The 16,041-nt window shown below is 44.4% G+C and overlaps 1 protein-coding gene and 1 non-coding gene across 2 annotated transcripts in view; both read left to right on the top strand.

Moving 5' to 3' along the window:
- Positions 1-16,041, top strand: part of ARHGAP31 (Rho GTPase activating protein 31) — a 147,358-nt gene that overhangs the window by 74,556 nt on the left and 56,761 nt on the right. Inside the window, exons 2-3 of the mRNA XM_056109198.1 lie at positions 7,529-7,631; positions 11,949-12,093. Of these exons, the coding sequence (XP_055965173.1) occupies positions 7,529-7,631; positions 11,949-12,093 (248 nt within the window). The remainder of the gene's footprint in view (positions 1-7,528; positions 7,632-11,948; positions 12,094-16,041) is intronic.
- LOC130018693 (U6 spliceosomal RNA) lies at positions 9,972-10,078 on the top strand. Its single transcript, XR_008791592.1, has one exon. It is a non-coding gene; the product is annotated as a U6 spliceosomal RNA (small nuclear RNA).

Below are 16,041 nucleotides of genomic sequence, written 5' to 3'. Positions count from 1 at the left end.
CCTTTACCTTATACATATACATACATACATACATATATATATATATATATATTATGGGTTGAAAGTTTTCAGGATGGGATGTCACATGTGGTAGAACACATTCCTGGCAGATGTGAGGCCCCAGGCTTGATTCCTGGTAGCACAAAATAAATAAATAACAATTATTTTTCAATTATTACAAATAGGTTATTTTTTATTTTTTGATTTTGAGGCCACGCCCAGTGGTCTTGACTCTGTGCTGATGGGTCCCCCTGGTGGTCTCAGGGGATTATGTGGGGTGCCAGGGATCAAACACAGGATACAAAGGAACAGAATAGAGGAATAACAAATGTCCAAAGGCAATGAAACGAAGAGCATGAAAACTGGTCTTCAGTAGATAGTAGGAGTGGGGACCATATGACAGTTGTGGTGGGAAGTGTTCAGTCTGGAGGAGGCTGGTGACGGAAGGTGGTACAGTGGTGTGCGTGACGCCGCCGTATCAGCAACAGTGTTGTAAGCCGCAGTGCAGAGCTGAGGACAAAAAAATAATAAGAATTGCCTGCCACAGAGGCAGGCTGGGGAGTGGGAGGAAAATTGGGAATATTGGTGGGGACCTTGGTGTTGGGACATCGATTATGTGCCTGAAACTTTATCATGAATAACTGTAGAAATCACAGTGCCTCAATTTTAAAAAGGGGGACAAAGAAAAAGGAATAAAGTTCAGGGCCTAACAGAGGGGAGATGGGGTGGGGAACCTCAGTGCCAGCCCTATATTCCTTGGGAAAAGGCTAGGAAAACTGACACCAAGAATCAGGCAAAAGTCATTGAAATCTTTACCTCGCCTTTTGGAAAAATGGCAAAGGGCCATTGACTAGCACCGCTGAGCAACTTTGTCCTCACTATGTTGGATGCACAACGCAGATTCACAAAGGACTTCCTCCTTTTCGGCAAGATTCACTCATCTTCCTTACTCTCACTTTTGTATGTAACAGGTGGTTCCGGGCGTGACTCTGGGCAGGGGAGGGGGAGGGTTTTAAGTTGCCAGTGGCTCAGGAAAGTGGAGAGCAAGGGAGGTTGTCTCAAGAAAAGAGTGTTTCTGCTTGACCCACCTGGCCCACCAGTGTTTGAGATAATCCTGGCTTAGAGGCTAAATGGTGATGCAAGATAGGTTTGTTTGTTTGTTTTGCTTTTTGGGTCACACTCAGCTATGCACAAGGGTTACTCCTTGTTCATGCACTGAGGAATCACTCCTGATGGTGCTCTGGGGACCATATGGGATGCTGGGAATCAGATCCGGGTCAGCCTCATGCAAGGCAAATGCCCTACCCGCTGTGCTATTGCTCCAGCCCAGAAGACAGTTTTTACTGAAACTTATTTAGAAAGTTGTGAGGGGAGAGAACGAGAAGTACATGATCGAGAGAGAATACGGGCTTCTCCAGAGTGGAAGTAAGCAAGCCAAGATTCACAGAGATGAGCATGATTTGTGTTCAAGGGACAACACAATGGCTTGCAGGAAGAGTTTTTATATAATTCTTTCAAGTGTTTTTTTTTCTTTTTGCATATTTAAAAGTTAATCTGGGTGTTGTCACAGGAAGCCTTGTACTGTTGAGTGTCTTTTCACCATATCATAGATTCTTCTCTAACTTCTCTATTTCTGAGAGGTCTTCTCTGGTGAGGCTTTGGATTTCTGTATCTGGATGGTGCCTCAGTTTCTCCTCTTCAAAGAGCTCAGGATTTGTATTTCAAAGGGATGTGGTCTTCATGACCTTGGACTTCTTTGGGACCAGGGAATCTTTAAAATTTTATTATTTCCCAAAAGTAAATTTCCAGCACTTTCCCCATCCTGTCCTCCCCCACGCCTATCTGACTACAGCAAAACTCGGGACTCCTTTGCACGCAGAGCATACACTTCAGTCGTTTGTGTTATCTCTTGGATCCAAAATTGAATGGACGTGTTTAATTATTTTATTTATTTTATTGGAGATGGAAATCAAACTCAGCACCTCATACATCCAAGAGAAGTGCTCGACCTCTGACCCATGTCCCCAACCTTCCCACTCTTTCCCTTATCCCCTGCATTCATGAGTTATTATTTTTCTCTAATTGTGGCACTTATTTTTTTTTTTTTGTTATCACAGTCGTCATCAAGACTGTGTACGTAACACATCAAAAGTTACCTCTGGGGGCTGGAGCAATAGCACAGCGGGTAGGGTGTTTTCCTTGCACGCGGCTGACCCGGGTTTGATTCCCAGCATCCCTATGGTCCCCTGAGCACCGCCAGGAGTAATTCCTGAGGGAAGAGACAGGAGTAACCCCTGTGCATTGCCAGGTGTAAACCCCCCCCAAAATTTCCTCTGTCTCTAAGAAATTGCTGCCTCCTGCTTCTTTCCTGTTTCCTGTTTCACTATAAACTAATTCACACTTTCTGGAGTTTTATTTAACTGGAATTTTACTGTATGTACTCAAATTGTCCTCCATCACAATTCATGATATCATTCCTTTTTGTTGCTGAATACTATTCCAAGATGTTCGACTCCAATTCGAGTAGGCGTGGAGGTCTCGGCCCCGGAACCCGCGTGGCTGTGTCCCTCTGCCAGTACCTTCATGGGTGCGGAGAGTGGTCTCAGCATGGTGGTGGCTGGTCCTGGAGGTCTCCGGCTGCCATAGCCCTGGCCGGGGCGGGGAGGAAAGCTCAACCCGCTCCCCTCCAAGGGACTCCGGGAAGGAACACCGAGGCGCGGGGGCAGAGACTGCACTGTTCTCGTCCGGGATCTGGATTTTATAGTCTCTGAGTCTAACCCAGATCCTCCAAATTCCAGTAGGCAGGGGTCACACCCACCACCTGGCCCCCTGGCGCCGTGTAATCCCATCAGCGGCCAAGACTCAGAGACTATAAAATCCAGATCCCGGAACCGCGCGGCCGCATTTGCGGCCGCGCGACATCTTATCAGAACTTTTCTTTATGACATCTTATTATCTCATTCCTACTTTGGACAAACTTGCAGGCTATAGAATATAGCCTGCCCACAGGGCAGAGTCTGGCAAACTCCCCGTGGCCTACCAAATATGCCAAATACCAGTAACAATGATGGGTCTCATTCTCCTAAAGAGCCGTGAATATAATCTCAGGGCTAGGATGAAAGAGACGTTACTGGGGCCTGCTCGAGGCAATCGACGATTAACAGGATGATGAAAAAAATGAAATGAAACTATTCCAAATGTGCATACATAGCGCCAGGCTTTACTTGGAATGAGAATGCAGGTGTGGAGAGAGAATGAATGGAACCTAGCCAGTACAAGGACATCTATAAAGGGGAGAAAAAAATGTGAATGATTTGCGCGGTGAAGTAATGTCACCTTTGTGACCATACAACTGACAGAATCAAAATGTGCTTATTCTAGTCTCTGTCTTCAGCTCTGGTCAGGTTCTTGCCTGGGCAGCTCAACAGGTACAACTTGTGGAGGGACTTAGAAAAATGACTTGAATCTGGCTTTTCCTATACTAAACCCACAGAGACGTCAGAAATTGAAGGAAAAAAGTCTTTTTCACTCATTATAAATATAAAATGTCTAATGTCTTAGTTATGCCAAGTTTGATCAAATGAGGGAGGATTCTACTTTATTTTGAATTTTTTGCCTTGATTTTGGGCTACACCTAGGCTTACTTGTGGCTCTGCGCTTAGAAATCATTCCTGGTGTGACACGAGGTACCAGCATGGGCTTTGTATAAGCAAGCTCCCTACGTGCTGTATTATCTCTCCAGGTTGAGACAAGATTTTACAATGCTTTGTAAATGTTGATGCATTTATCAGAGTCATCAATTCCCCAGCACACTCCCATAAGAAACCACCTCAAGTTTTATTCTGTGATTTGATTAAAATGGAAAGCTTACATCACTGGTCCAGGAGAAACAAAACAAAACAAACTAAAAGGACTTATAGAACCCATCAATGAAACAACTCAAAGGAGTTTTAATATTATGTCATTATCAGGAACTATGTATACCTCTGTAGGAGCAGACAAAGTTCTTTGGGTCTGTGATAAATCCCACAGCTCTGTGGCACTGACCCCCAGCATCACCCCTTCCCAGGCCCACTCTGACAATGAGCGCTTTCTTTCAAGACTAACTACTCAGCTGTTTTGTATTAAGCATCTGCTCTGCCCAGATCCCTGGGTGTCCCAAATTTGGTTGAACCCCAGCCACAATAGTCTAAAGAATTCTGCATTTGGAAACTAAAATGTTTCTGGCCTCTATAACACTATATACCAGTCCCACCTTTAGACCCTTGCTGCCCTACGTAGAGACTGGCAGTATCTCCATATTCTCAGAGTTTGTTAGACATGAAAATATATCCACAATTCATCCCATTGCACTCCCAGTTAGGTCTGTATTTTAACAAGAGCCATGCATTTGTTACACATTAAGAAAGAGAAGCTCCGTGCTTAGACCGGCAATCTTAAAATTTGCTTCCGATTAAAATCATCCAGAGATGGCACAGGGGCTGCCAGACCTGATCAAAGAGGCCACTGCTGTGGGTCCAGAGATAGATTCTGCAGAGACCAAGCGACTTCTTCCCCATTTCCTGCATTGGATGGAGAATCCCTGCACCGTCGGCTCAGCCTGAGGACGAGAATCCAGAAACACGCGCCCTTGAGCTGAGTCTCTAGTCTCTTCCCTTGGGTTGTTTAAACTTTGCCTCCTGTATAATCAGCAGTGGACTAGAGGTTCTAGGGCCTCTGTACCGAAGCCAGAGTAAATTTATGGCTGGGCTTCATCCGGGAATGTGTTTTCCCACCTTTAAAACAAACAGCCTGAAGTGCTGCACCTGAAAGTAGACATTCTGCTAGGGCCCCGCCTGAGCATGGGTGGGGACGGGGTGACCAGCAGCGCCGCTAGTGTGGGGTTCCTTATAAAGCTCCTGAGCCTGGATTCAAGAAAATCACTTGCAGGAACAAATATTTATTCACAAGACGGATGCCATTCTGAATAACAGAAATCAGCATTTGGGGGGTCGAGGGCATCCAGCTCTACCCAAGGCCCCCCTAGATGGGGGGGTAGCAAGCTCCTTTTCACTCATGCATTGCACCAAAACACAAATTTACATCATCGGCAAACTGCAAGTAGAAAGAATGGCTGCCATTGTGGAGTGCTTCTTACATGCCAAGGTTTGTGCTAAGTGTTTATTATAAGTTTTATTCTAGTCCTAGCTGTGGGATTACTATCACAGTTAATCTCATTTTATAGCTGTGGAAAATGAGCCACAGAGTAAATACTTGTTTTTTGCCCAAGCTTACAAAGGCCATTCAGTATCCAAATCTATATTCTCAGCCATAGGCCACATATGGCAGATTCCAGAGCACCTGCTGAGGGAAAAATGTTGTTATGAAAATCATAATACACAGTTTTTATAAAACAAGTTTTGATCACTAAAAGTCTGTTTGCTTGCTTATTTCTTTATTGGCAGGAATTCAAGAGGTCGTGTTGGTCCCTCTTGCATGGCCTTTTTCTTTTTTTTTGTTCTACAGCAAACTTAGTGGTGCTCGGGACCTACTTCTCACACTGGGCTTAGGGATCACTCCTGGCAGAGCTTGGGGGCCCATATGGGGTGCCAGGAATTGAACCCAGGTTAGCTTGTGTGCAAGGCAAGTGCCCTATCCACTGGACTATTACTCTAGCCTTAGTGTGGGCTTTCTTTTTTCTTTCTTTTTTTTTCTTTTTTGGGTCATACCCGGTGATGCACAGGAGTTACTCCTGGTTCATGCACTCAGGAATCTCCTGGCGGTGCTCGGGGGACCATATAGGATGCTGAGAATCGAACCTGGGTCGGCTTCGTGCAAGGCAAACGCCCTACCCGCGGTGCTATTGCTCCAGCCTCCCTAGTGTGGGCTTTCTAATCAATGGCTGGTTTGGCCTGTTTGGTGGTGGTGGTGGTAGAGGGCCTTAAGGAAAATAGGGGACCCTATGACCAGAGGGCTGGACCTTTTGTCCCTACACCCCCAGACTCTTCTGGAAAGAGGGGCAGTGGAGGTTCATCACCCAATGACCAGTGGTTCAGTTGTTCATATTTGAATAAGGAGACCCCCCTAAGGTCCCAAAGAATGGGATTCCAATCCCTTCTGGGTTGCTGAACTTGTGGTAGTGCTGGTCCAGTCCCTGTCTCCATACCCTTCCCTTGGGCAGCTCCGGCTAAGTGGTAGCTTCAAAATAAAGGGGGACTCTGCTAACTAAGCAATTGGGGGACTGGGGGAGGTGCTCGCATTGCAGGTGCCAGCCCAGGTTTCATCCCCGACACCTCATCTAGTTGCCTGCGCACCACGAGGAGTGATCCCTGGTCTCAGAGCCAGGAGTAAGCCCTGAGCACCGCTGGGTGTGGCCCCCAAACCAATAATAATAACAAATAGCAAATAAAGTCCTGCCTGCGGTGTCACTGGAGTGACTCTGGTGGCCCCAGGGCTGGTTGCACCACGGCCTCACACCTTGCATTAAAGTGACTGGCCCAGTAAGTGAGTGAGCCCTGGCTCCCTTACCACGGCCTGCGAGGCCTCCCCCTCCCAGAAGAATACTAATGTTTTGGTCCTTTAGATCACCTTTGACATCCTGGCAAGTTTTCTTCTGTCTCTTTTCCCTTGCAATTTGATTTCACACAGTTGAATTCACAATGTATATTTGATTTTAGCGTCTTCTTTTTCTTTTGCCTACCGACATCACAAAGATTTTTCTCTGTGCAGTTACTTTTCATAGGCAACACGGGTTAGGTGGTGTACATATAGATTGGTGACGTTCATTAAGTTAGGTACGTAGATTAGCCCGTGCCTCTGTTTCTTCATGTATGTAGATTGGCCCGTGCCTCCGTTTCTTCATGTGTAGTCAGTGGTTCTCCCATTCCATTTAGTGTGCCATGTTCACCTCAGAGCACTTTTTCTGTTTGTTTTTTTCTTCTTCTTTTTGGGTCACACCCGGCAATGCTCAGGGATTACTCCTGGTCTGCACTCAGGAATTACTCCTGGCAGTGCCCAGGGGACCAGATGGGATGCTGGGAATTGGCCACGTGCAAGGCAGACGCCCTCCCCGCAGTGCTCTCTCTCCAGCCCTTCACCTCAGAGCGTTTTGAGGACTGCTGGGCTCCACCTCCAGCGTGTCTCATTCTGGGTCTGGAAGGCAGCCCGGCTCCGTGTTCCCAGCGGCTCCCGAGGTGCTGCTGCTGCCAGTCGGACCGCACTTGCGGAAGGGAAACGATGCGACCGGCTTGTGGGATTTCCAAGGTCACCGCTGGTTTAAAAAATCTCCGTTTATGCATAGTTTTCAAATTCTTAAACACAAACCCAACTCAAAACACATGAATTTTCTAAGCTTCAATAAGACCCTGTGATTCTTTCTGAAAAATACAGAGGAATATCCTACCAACCACAAGTAATTGTTTCCACTCGTAGCTCATACACATTCCATGCTTGCTTCACTTTGAAGTTACCTGCCATTTTAAAATGATATCTTTAAAGGACAGTCTGACTTCTATTAATACCTTATTGTTTTTTCTTGTCCTTTGCATAGTTCCATATGTACTGAAGAGCTGTGCAGAATTTATTGAGACTCATGGCATTGTGGATGGAATTTATCGGCTTTCAGGAGTCACCTCGAACATACAACGACTCAGGTGAGTACAATCAACACCCTTCAGGGTAGGTAAAATAAAGAAGTGCCAGTAAGACAATGATAGTTGGAAATGATCACGGTGGATAAGAACTGAGTGTTGAAAGTAGGTAAAAGAGTATACACGATAATCTTTCAGTATCTGTATTGCAAAACCACAGTGCCCAAAAGGGGAAGGAGGAAGAGAAGGGGGAGGAGGGGCAGAGAGAGTCAGAGAAAGACAGACAGACAGACGGAGACAGACAGAGACAGAGAGATGGGGGGGGGAGAGAGAGCGAGAGAGAGAGAGAGAGAGAGAGAGAGAGAGAAGAGCCTGCCATTGACATTGAGGCAGGCTGGGGGATGGGGTTATGGGTGGAAAATTGGGGACACTGGTGCTTGGAAATGTACACTGGTGGAGGGATGGGGTTGGAACACTGTATGACTGAAACCTAAGAACAGCTTTGTAAGGCTCTGTCTTACAGTGATTAAAATATATATATATATATTTTAAAAAAATCACACTCCAGGGGCCTGAGTGGTAGCCCAGCAAGCAAGATACTTCCCTTATGAGCATATGGTCCCCAGAGCACCACCAGGAGTGATTTCTGAGCACAGAGCCAGGAGTAAACCCTGACTGAGCACAGCTGTAGGGGACCCGAGTTTTAACTCGCCCTCAAAATATAATCACCTGTCAGAGAATTCTCCAAGGTCCTCCATCTGTCCATCACTCTTATCCACAGTTGTGGAGACTATTAAAAACCTGAAGGGCAGCTGAACTGGAGATCAAGAATTGATATTTTCAGTTGTCTGCTTAAAGAACCAAAAAAATTCTTGAGTGCAGGGGGTGTATATCAACAGTAGTATGGAGCCTTGTATGTCTCATGTCATTTTTCCAATAAAAACTCCTGAGAAGTTTGAATCAGTTTCTTTGTCCTGCACCAGACTCATCCCTGCTTGGGTGGATTTGACTTGATTAAAATGATTTAAATGAACAAGTTAGGAAAATATGACTTACTATTATTCCATCAAATTTAATTGAGAACAGTAACCATACATACAGACATGTGTATTGTGTTTTATATTTATATAAAATAAAATAAGTATCTGTAAAACAAATACTCTATGTACCAGTGTACATATAAAGGATATATAAAAGTACATATGAAATCAGTGGCTGAATAAATAGCAGTATGCCTACATTTAAAAAAAGTACATATGAAGCTTGCTTTTCCATCCCGTGTTCTTGCTGGAGTGATAGCACAGCGGGTAGGGCGTTTGCCTGGCACGCAGCCGACATGGCCGACCCGAGTACGATTCCTCCGCCCCTCTCAGAGAGCCCGGCAAGCTACCGAGAGTATCTTGCCTGCATGGCAGAGCCTGGCAAGCTCCCTGTGACGTATTCGATATGCCAAATACAGTAACAACAAGGCTCACGATGTAGACGTTACTGGGCCCGCTCGAGCAAATCGATGAACAACGGGAGGACCGTGACTGTGACCGTTCTTGCTTGAATGTACTTCTCATTTTCTTGTCTCTGTGTGTGTTTGCCTGCCAATTTCCACTCAGGAACAGCCTGCGTTCTCTCTTGAACACTCACTTCGCCCATTTTCTCCCTTCACATCTTTCTAAACAAATTTCAATAAAAACTTTCCTCCTTCAAAAAATAAAAGAATATACAGAAGTATATTTCAGAGCTAAGCAGTCGTGATACATTTTTCCCTACAATGACAGCAATAAAATTTCTGCATTTTTCTCATTCTTTAACACCAAAAGAACATTTTGTTATTTTTATATATTATTTGTTCCTTAAACAAATAGAACTTTAAAACTGTGAAAGCATTCTTGTTAGTTTGTTCTTGTTTTGGGGTCACACAGCAGTGCTCAGGGGTTACTCCTGGCCGTGCACAGGGCACCAGTGCAAGGCACGTGCCCTACCTGCTCTACTATTTCTCTAGCCCCTAAAAATATTCTTATTAAATGACTCATATTTAAATTTCAAAGATAATAAGATAAGTCATTGTTATTTTTCCTCTTAACTGATTTTCTGCCTCTTCCCCTAAAATTTGACTTATAGTGAGAATATACCAAATTACAAAACAGACTTTTCTCTTGTAAAGAATGACTACTCAAAATAATTGGTTTATTACAGCCATGGATTTAAAATGGCCTGTGTGTTTACTGAGCTTTACTGACTTGTGACATGTCTCAGAAGTTCCATATCAAATACTTTGTAATGGTTAACACTTAACTCTGAAATATAAAACACAGACAGGTGTTGGAGTGTGTGTGAGGTCCAGAGTTCAATCCCTATACCTGAGCATCACCAAGAATTTATAAACTAAATATAAAAGTACACTATAATGTGCTCACTTCAGCAGCACATATCCTAAAAATGGAACAATACAGACAAGATTAGCATGACCTCTACTCAAGGATGACATCCAAATTTGTGAAGTAGGAAAAATAAAAGAGAGAAACACTAACCACACTATTGTTAGTGTTATTCATGCAAGGACACTAGGGCAGTGGCTATTCCTTTTTCATTTAAGGATTGACCTTGACCTTGATAAGGGAAATTTTTGTCTAAAGAAATGAGTATGGTCTACTAGATTGTTCTTGTCCTGCCCTCTTAAAAAAAAAAAAAAAGAGTATGTCCTTGGACTGGGGATGTGGCTTAGTGGTAGAGTACTTGCCTTGCATGTGAGAGGTTTTGGGTTTGATTCTCAGCATTGCCTGATTCTCTCAAGCACTGCAGGGAGTAACAACCTCCCCCCCACCACACACACACCAAAAAAAAAGAGAGAGAGAAATAATTTGAGCGCTATTGAGTATGACCCAAAAATAAACAAACAAAATGCCGAAGCACGTGGTTTGGGATTTATGAGGCCATTGAATAGCGTGCTTCTCAAGGCTGCACTGGGATTCTTTCCAGTTCCGACAGCGTACGGGACTCCCCTGGCCTTTATAAAGGGGAAGAACTGGACTATAAGAAGGACAGATTTCAGTTTTGATTGTTTTTTTGTGAGGGATTGGAAGTTAGGTTTGGGCTGCACCCAACAGTGCTCAAGATTTACTCCTACCTCTGTGCTTGGGGATCACTCCTGTGGTGTTTAAGGCACCATATGTGATGCTGAGGGATTTGAACTAGGGTCTATGCATGCAAGGTAAGCTCCTGCATCTCTCTACTATTTCTCTGGCCCTAGAGTTTGAAGTGTGGTTTTGAGGGTGTCGTTGACGTTGTGTCTACTTGGCTGAGACGAAGTGAATACTCTAGAGAATACTCTAACTTCTCTTTTTATATTAAAGCTAAGATTACACCCAAAAAAGAGAGAGAGAATAAAAGGGAATGCCCTGCCACGGGGGTGGGGTGGGGGGATGTGGAAGGGATTCCGGGAGCATTGGAGGTGGGTAATGGGCACTAGTGGGGGATGGGTACTCAATCATTGTATAACTGAAACCCAAGCACAAAAATCTGTAAGTCTACAACTGTACCTCATGCTGTTTCACTAATAAAAAATAAATTAATTTAGAAAAAGAATCACAATAATGAGTCTAGGTATTAGCACAAAAAAAAGCTAAGATTATTTTTGAAAACATTTTTTAAAATACATATTTAAAATACACTTAAGTTACATCTTCTAAATACAAATTACTTAAGGTAGCGTATTTATGTGAACCTTATTAATAATTATTTTAAATGAGAAAAAAGATCTGTAATCTATGATATTCTCAGAGACCCCAATAGAGATGAAGAAAATATTTATAAGCTCATCTCTCCTGTGGGAATCACTATCAGATGGCCTATAAACTTCTGTTCCTTTGCAGATGAGTAAATTTCATCTCCAAGATACAGTTGGTTAAAGTTCTCAAACCTTGAGCTTGGCCCTCAAGATAAAACAAGACTGTCAATATGAATCTGTTGTGATGAGTGATAATGGTCTGTCTTTCCCTGGGTTTGTTCTCTCCTCCAAGGAAGAGATGTTCATTTAGAATAATATTTTGGAAACAATGAAATCGCAACAGATTGTTTTTGCATATTGTTTTAATATTTCCCCCGCTGTTCAGAACTGAGACTTTGGCCCTCGTGCCCTGAGAAATCCTCCTGTAAACCAGCGTTCTGTCTTTACAGCAAGAGAGACTCCGGCAGGGAAGGTCCAGACCTGGAGTCGGCGTCTTCCCAGCGCGTCCTTGTGCCCAGGGTAGAAGGTCTTTTTGAATAAAGGTCAAAAATAGAGCCAGATCAGCAGTTTAGGGTCTTTTCACCCCTAAGCAGCCAAGTAGCTGCTGACATGGAACACATGTTCCTGGGATTGTTATGTCTCTGTCTGTGTTGTTTCAGGCAAGAGTTTGGCTCAGATCAATGTCCAGATCTGACAAGAGAAGTGTACCTCCAGGACATCCACTGTGTGGGTTCTCTCTGCAAGCTCTACTTTAGGGAGCTGCCCAACCCCCTCCTGACCTATGAGCTCTATGAGAAGTTCACGGTGAGTGTTTGGATTTCCATTATGGTTACTGGGTGGTTCGCATAGACGGGCCAAGGGGAGTTTCAGCACTGAAAAAGCAGCGTTACTCGTTCCCCAGATGGTTGACATTATCTGAGCACGGGGATGGAAGTCTGAAGAGATGTTGAAGAAAGCAGGGTAATGGGACTGTCTGCTAATTTTTTTCCTTCTGAAAATTTCAAAACTGTGTTTATTTGCTTTAAAAGCTGGGTTAAATTGCTTCTGTATTATTTAACCAAATATGCCTCATGGTTAGAGAGGAAACTGAATCAGAGCAGCAAAGTCACTGGCCCAAGGTCACACGGGACAGGAACCTGAAACTCCATTGTTACTTGGTTTATTTTTGTCAGGCTATTCTTTCTGTGCCTTTGGGGGGCGGAGAAGACAGGTGGTGGGGAGGTTAGAAAAGAGAAAGAAGAAAGTAGAAGTTACGAGAGGGCGGAAAGTTAGAAAGAAAAAAGAATCTGGAAAAAACTACCACCGGGGAGTAGAGTGTAGGTGAGTGAGTTGGGTCGGTAGAAGATGAACAGGCAAGAGCAGAACAAGATCACCAGGTAGGATCGACACAAGAAGAGTGGGAAGGAGAGCAAATGTTTGGAGATACCAGTGAGAGTGGGGCTCGGACATTTGGGTACAGAGAAGAAGGAACAGAGGAGACAGAGAGGGGCGTGAAACCAAGTTGAGGAGTCAGTTGGCAAAGGAGGGGCGAGGGAGTTGAAGGCACACAAAAAGAGTGAAATAATGGAACTTTGTCTGGATAAGGAAGAACATTAAGGCAAAAGCAAAGCAGGTGATTACTAGCAAAGAAAGACTATCAATAGATTCTTCATCTTTGTGAGATCAAGAAAGTGTTGGAGTAGGGTGGTTAGCGGATATTGGAAATTATGATCATGAGGTGAAGGGCCCACTAGGCACTCGCATTCCACGCCCGGCTCCATGCCAGCGAGCCGGGTTTCTTACCCATTTAAAGTTTGAGAATAGGTTGAGATCGTTTTGGCCCCAAGACCTCTAATCATTCGCTTTACTGGATAAAACTGCGTCCGACTGCCAGCGACGGCCGGGTATGGGCCCGACGCTCCAGCGCCATCCATTTTCAGGGCTGTCCTCGCCGGGGCCCCTTGGAGGGGAGCGGGTTGAGTTTTCCTCCCCGCCCTGACCAGGGCTCCGGCAGCCGAAGACCTCCAGAACCAGCCACCATCATGCTGAGACCACTCTCCGCACACATGAAGGTACCGGCAGAGGAACAAAGGCACGCAGGTCCCGGGGCTGAGATCTCCAAGCCTACTCTGATTGGGGCTGAGCATCCTCCACCCAGATCCTCCAAATTCCAGTAGGCCGGGGTCACACCCACCAACTGGCCCCCTGGCACCGTGCAATCCCATCAACGGCTAAGACTCAGAGACTATAAAAACCAGCTTCCGGTACCGTGCGGCTGCGACATCCTATTATGACATCTTATCATCTCATTCCTACTTTGGACAAACTGGCAGGCTACCGAATGTAACCTGCCCACACGGCAGAGTCTGGCAAACTCCCCGTGGCGTACCCAATATGCCAAATACCAGTAACAGTGAAGGGTCTCATTCTCCTCACTCTGAAAGAACCTTGAATATGGCACTTCTTTAAAAAATCTCAGGGCTAGGATGAAGGAGACGTTACTGGGGCCTGCTCGAGGCAATTTGACGAATAACAGGATGGTTGTGTGATTGTGTGTGTGATGTATACATTATGAGCTTTAATGAGGAGCCAGGGATGAGGCTCAGTAAGAGAGTACATGCCTTGCATTTGTGAAGTCCTAACCCTTCCTGGAACTGATACATCACAGAAGTTCACTGTCACTGTCACTGTCCTCCTGTTGTTCATCAATTTGCTTGAGGGGTGGAGGAATAGAACCCAGCTTGGCCAGGCTGACTGCATGCAAGGCAAATGCCCTACCACTGTGCTATCTCTCCAGCCCATCACAGAAGGTAGAAAACATTTTTTTTTTAATGAAAGAATGTTCAGTCACATAAGAAAACACTCGAATGATACTTGAGGGGGGGAAGTAGACATACATTTGTATAGTAGTATGTTAAATATTAAAAAGAAATATCAAAAGATTAACATTTATTTTGGGACCAGAGAGAGAGCATGACCGACTAGTGTGTGCTTTGTATGCAAGAGGCCCAGGTTCAGTCTCTGGCACCACATGGTTCTCTGAGCACTGCCAGAAACAACCAAGCAATATGCAGGAACATCGTTCCTGAGCATTGTTGGATGTGGCCCTAAAACCAAAAATCTATTTGAAGTTAGATGTGTTCCAGTGATGAGATTGTACATACACCCAATGGTGCTCAGTGACCTGCAGTGCTCAGGATGGAACCTGGACCTCTCTATGTGAAGTACGTGCCCCAGTCCTTTGAGTTCTCTTCCCTGCCCTCCCCCTCTTTCCTTCCTTCCTTCCTTCCTTCCTTCCTTCCTTCCTTCCTCCCTCCCTCCCTCCCTCCCTCCCTCCTTCCTTCCTTCCTTCCTTCCTTCCTTTCTTTCTTCCTTTATTGTACTTGAGCTTTCAAAATCTTTTCCACTGAAAGTACAATTTTTAATTTAAAAAATGAAGACAAAAACACAACAAAAATTTGGGCATAGATTTTGACCTCTAGTTTACCAGCTGATATGGAAACATCAATGGTTAGCACCCTCTCATCTCTTTGCAGTCTTGGGAAGTGACTCCGAGGCACCTTCTGAATGTCTAGAATTGGAGAAGCCTTTCCTGGGGGCCTGGAGAGAAGGTTGCAGGCCTCATGTGGGTGTGCTGGTTACTATAACCAACTCTTTTTTTTTTTGTAAATAAAGATGAAACTGCTTATTGTGAATAGCAAGCTAAAAGAACAACATAAGCCTTTTGGTGACCTTTGACCTTTGGTGACCCATTCTTTGAAATCTATCTATTAGGCAGCCATCCTCTTCTGACCTTTATTTTAAAAAACTCTTTAATGGATCATTGTGAGATATACCCTTAAAAAGCTGTTTATGGGAGCTGGAGCAATAGCACCGCGGGTAGGGCGTTTGCCTTGCACGCGGCCAACCCGGGTTCGATTCCCAGCATCCCATATGGTCCCCTGAGCACCACCAGGGGTAATTCCTGAGTGCAGAGCCAGGAGTAACCCCTGTGCATCTCCAGGTGTGACCCAAAAAAGCAAAAAAAAAAAAAAAGCTGTTTATGAATAGATTTCAGTCATACAGTATTCCAACACCCATCCCTCCACCAATCACCAACTCTTAAGTATTTCCTCATTTTAAAAGCCATCACAGAAAATGAAGGGAAATAGAAAAGAAAAAAAATTTTAAGCCACACCTGGCAGTGCTTAGGGGTTATTCCTGGCTCTGTACTCAGGAGTGATCCCTGGAAGTGCTCAAGGGACCATATTTGGTGCTGGGTATTCAAACTTGGGTCAGTGTCTTAACTTCTGTGCTATCTGTCCAGCCCCTAGGAAGGAAATTCTTATAGACCAAGGACAACTCCAGGCAACAGTTGGGTATTTCCTTCAGTCCTTTATTCTTTGCATAATGTTTTTTCTTGTGTTTAGTTGTTTTTTTAATCAGGATAAAATTTTATTGCAAATAATTAGAGCACTACACAAAAGTATAATGGTGCAAATATAAGTCACCTAAAATGCCACACTCACGGCATATCTGCTAAAGTTATGACATGCCATCGTGATCTCTCTTTCTACACCACCACTGCTTTTGCTTCTCAGTGCTCAGTGATGCTGTTCTGGGCCATCTTCAGTGCTTGAGCATCTTTCCCCGTTAATAAAGTCAGAGACACTTTTCCAAAGTGTTCTCTCATCTATACATGATCTCTGAAACCAGTTTCCTCCTGATAGACTTTTCCTTTCTCAACACTGCTTTTATTTATTTCATTATCTTTTTTCTGTAACTTATTTTAAA

This window comes from Sorex fumeus, unplaced genomic scaffold (genome assembly GCF_029834395.1).
Source record: "Sorex fumeus unplaced genomic scaffold, SorFum_2.1 ptg000265l, whole genome shotgun sequence".
Taxonomy (NCBI): domain Eukaryota; kingdom Metazoa; phylum Chordata; class Mammalia; order Eulipotyphla; family Soricidae; genus Sorex; species Sorex fumeus.
Note: the sequence above shows the minus strand (reverse complement) of the source record. Positions and strands in the feature narration are given on the sequence as shown.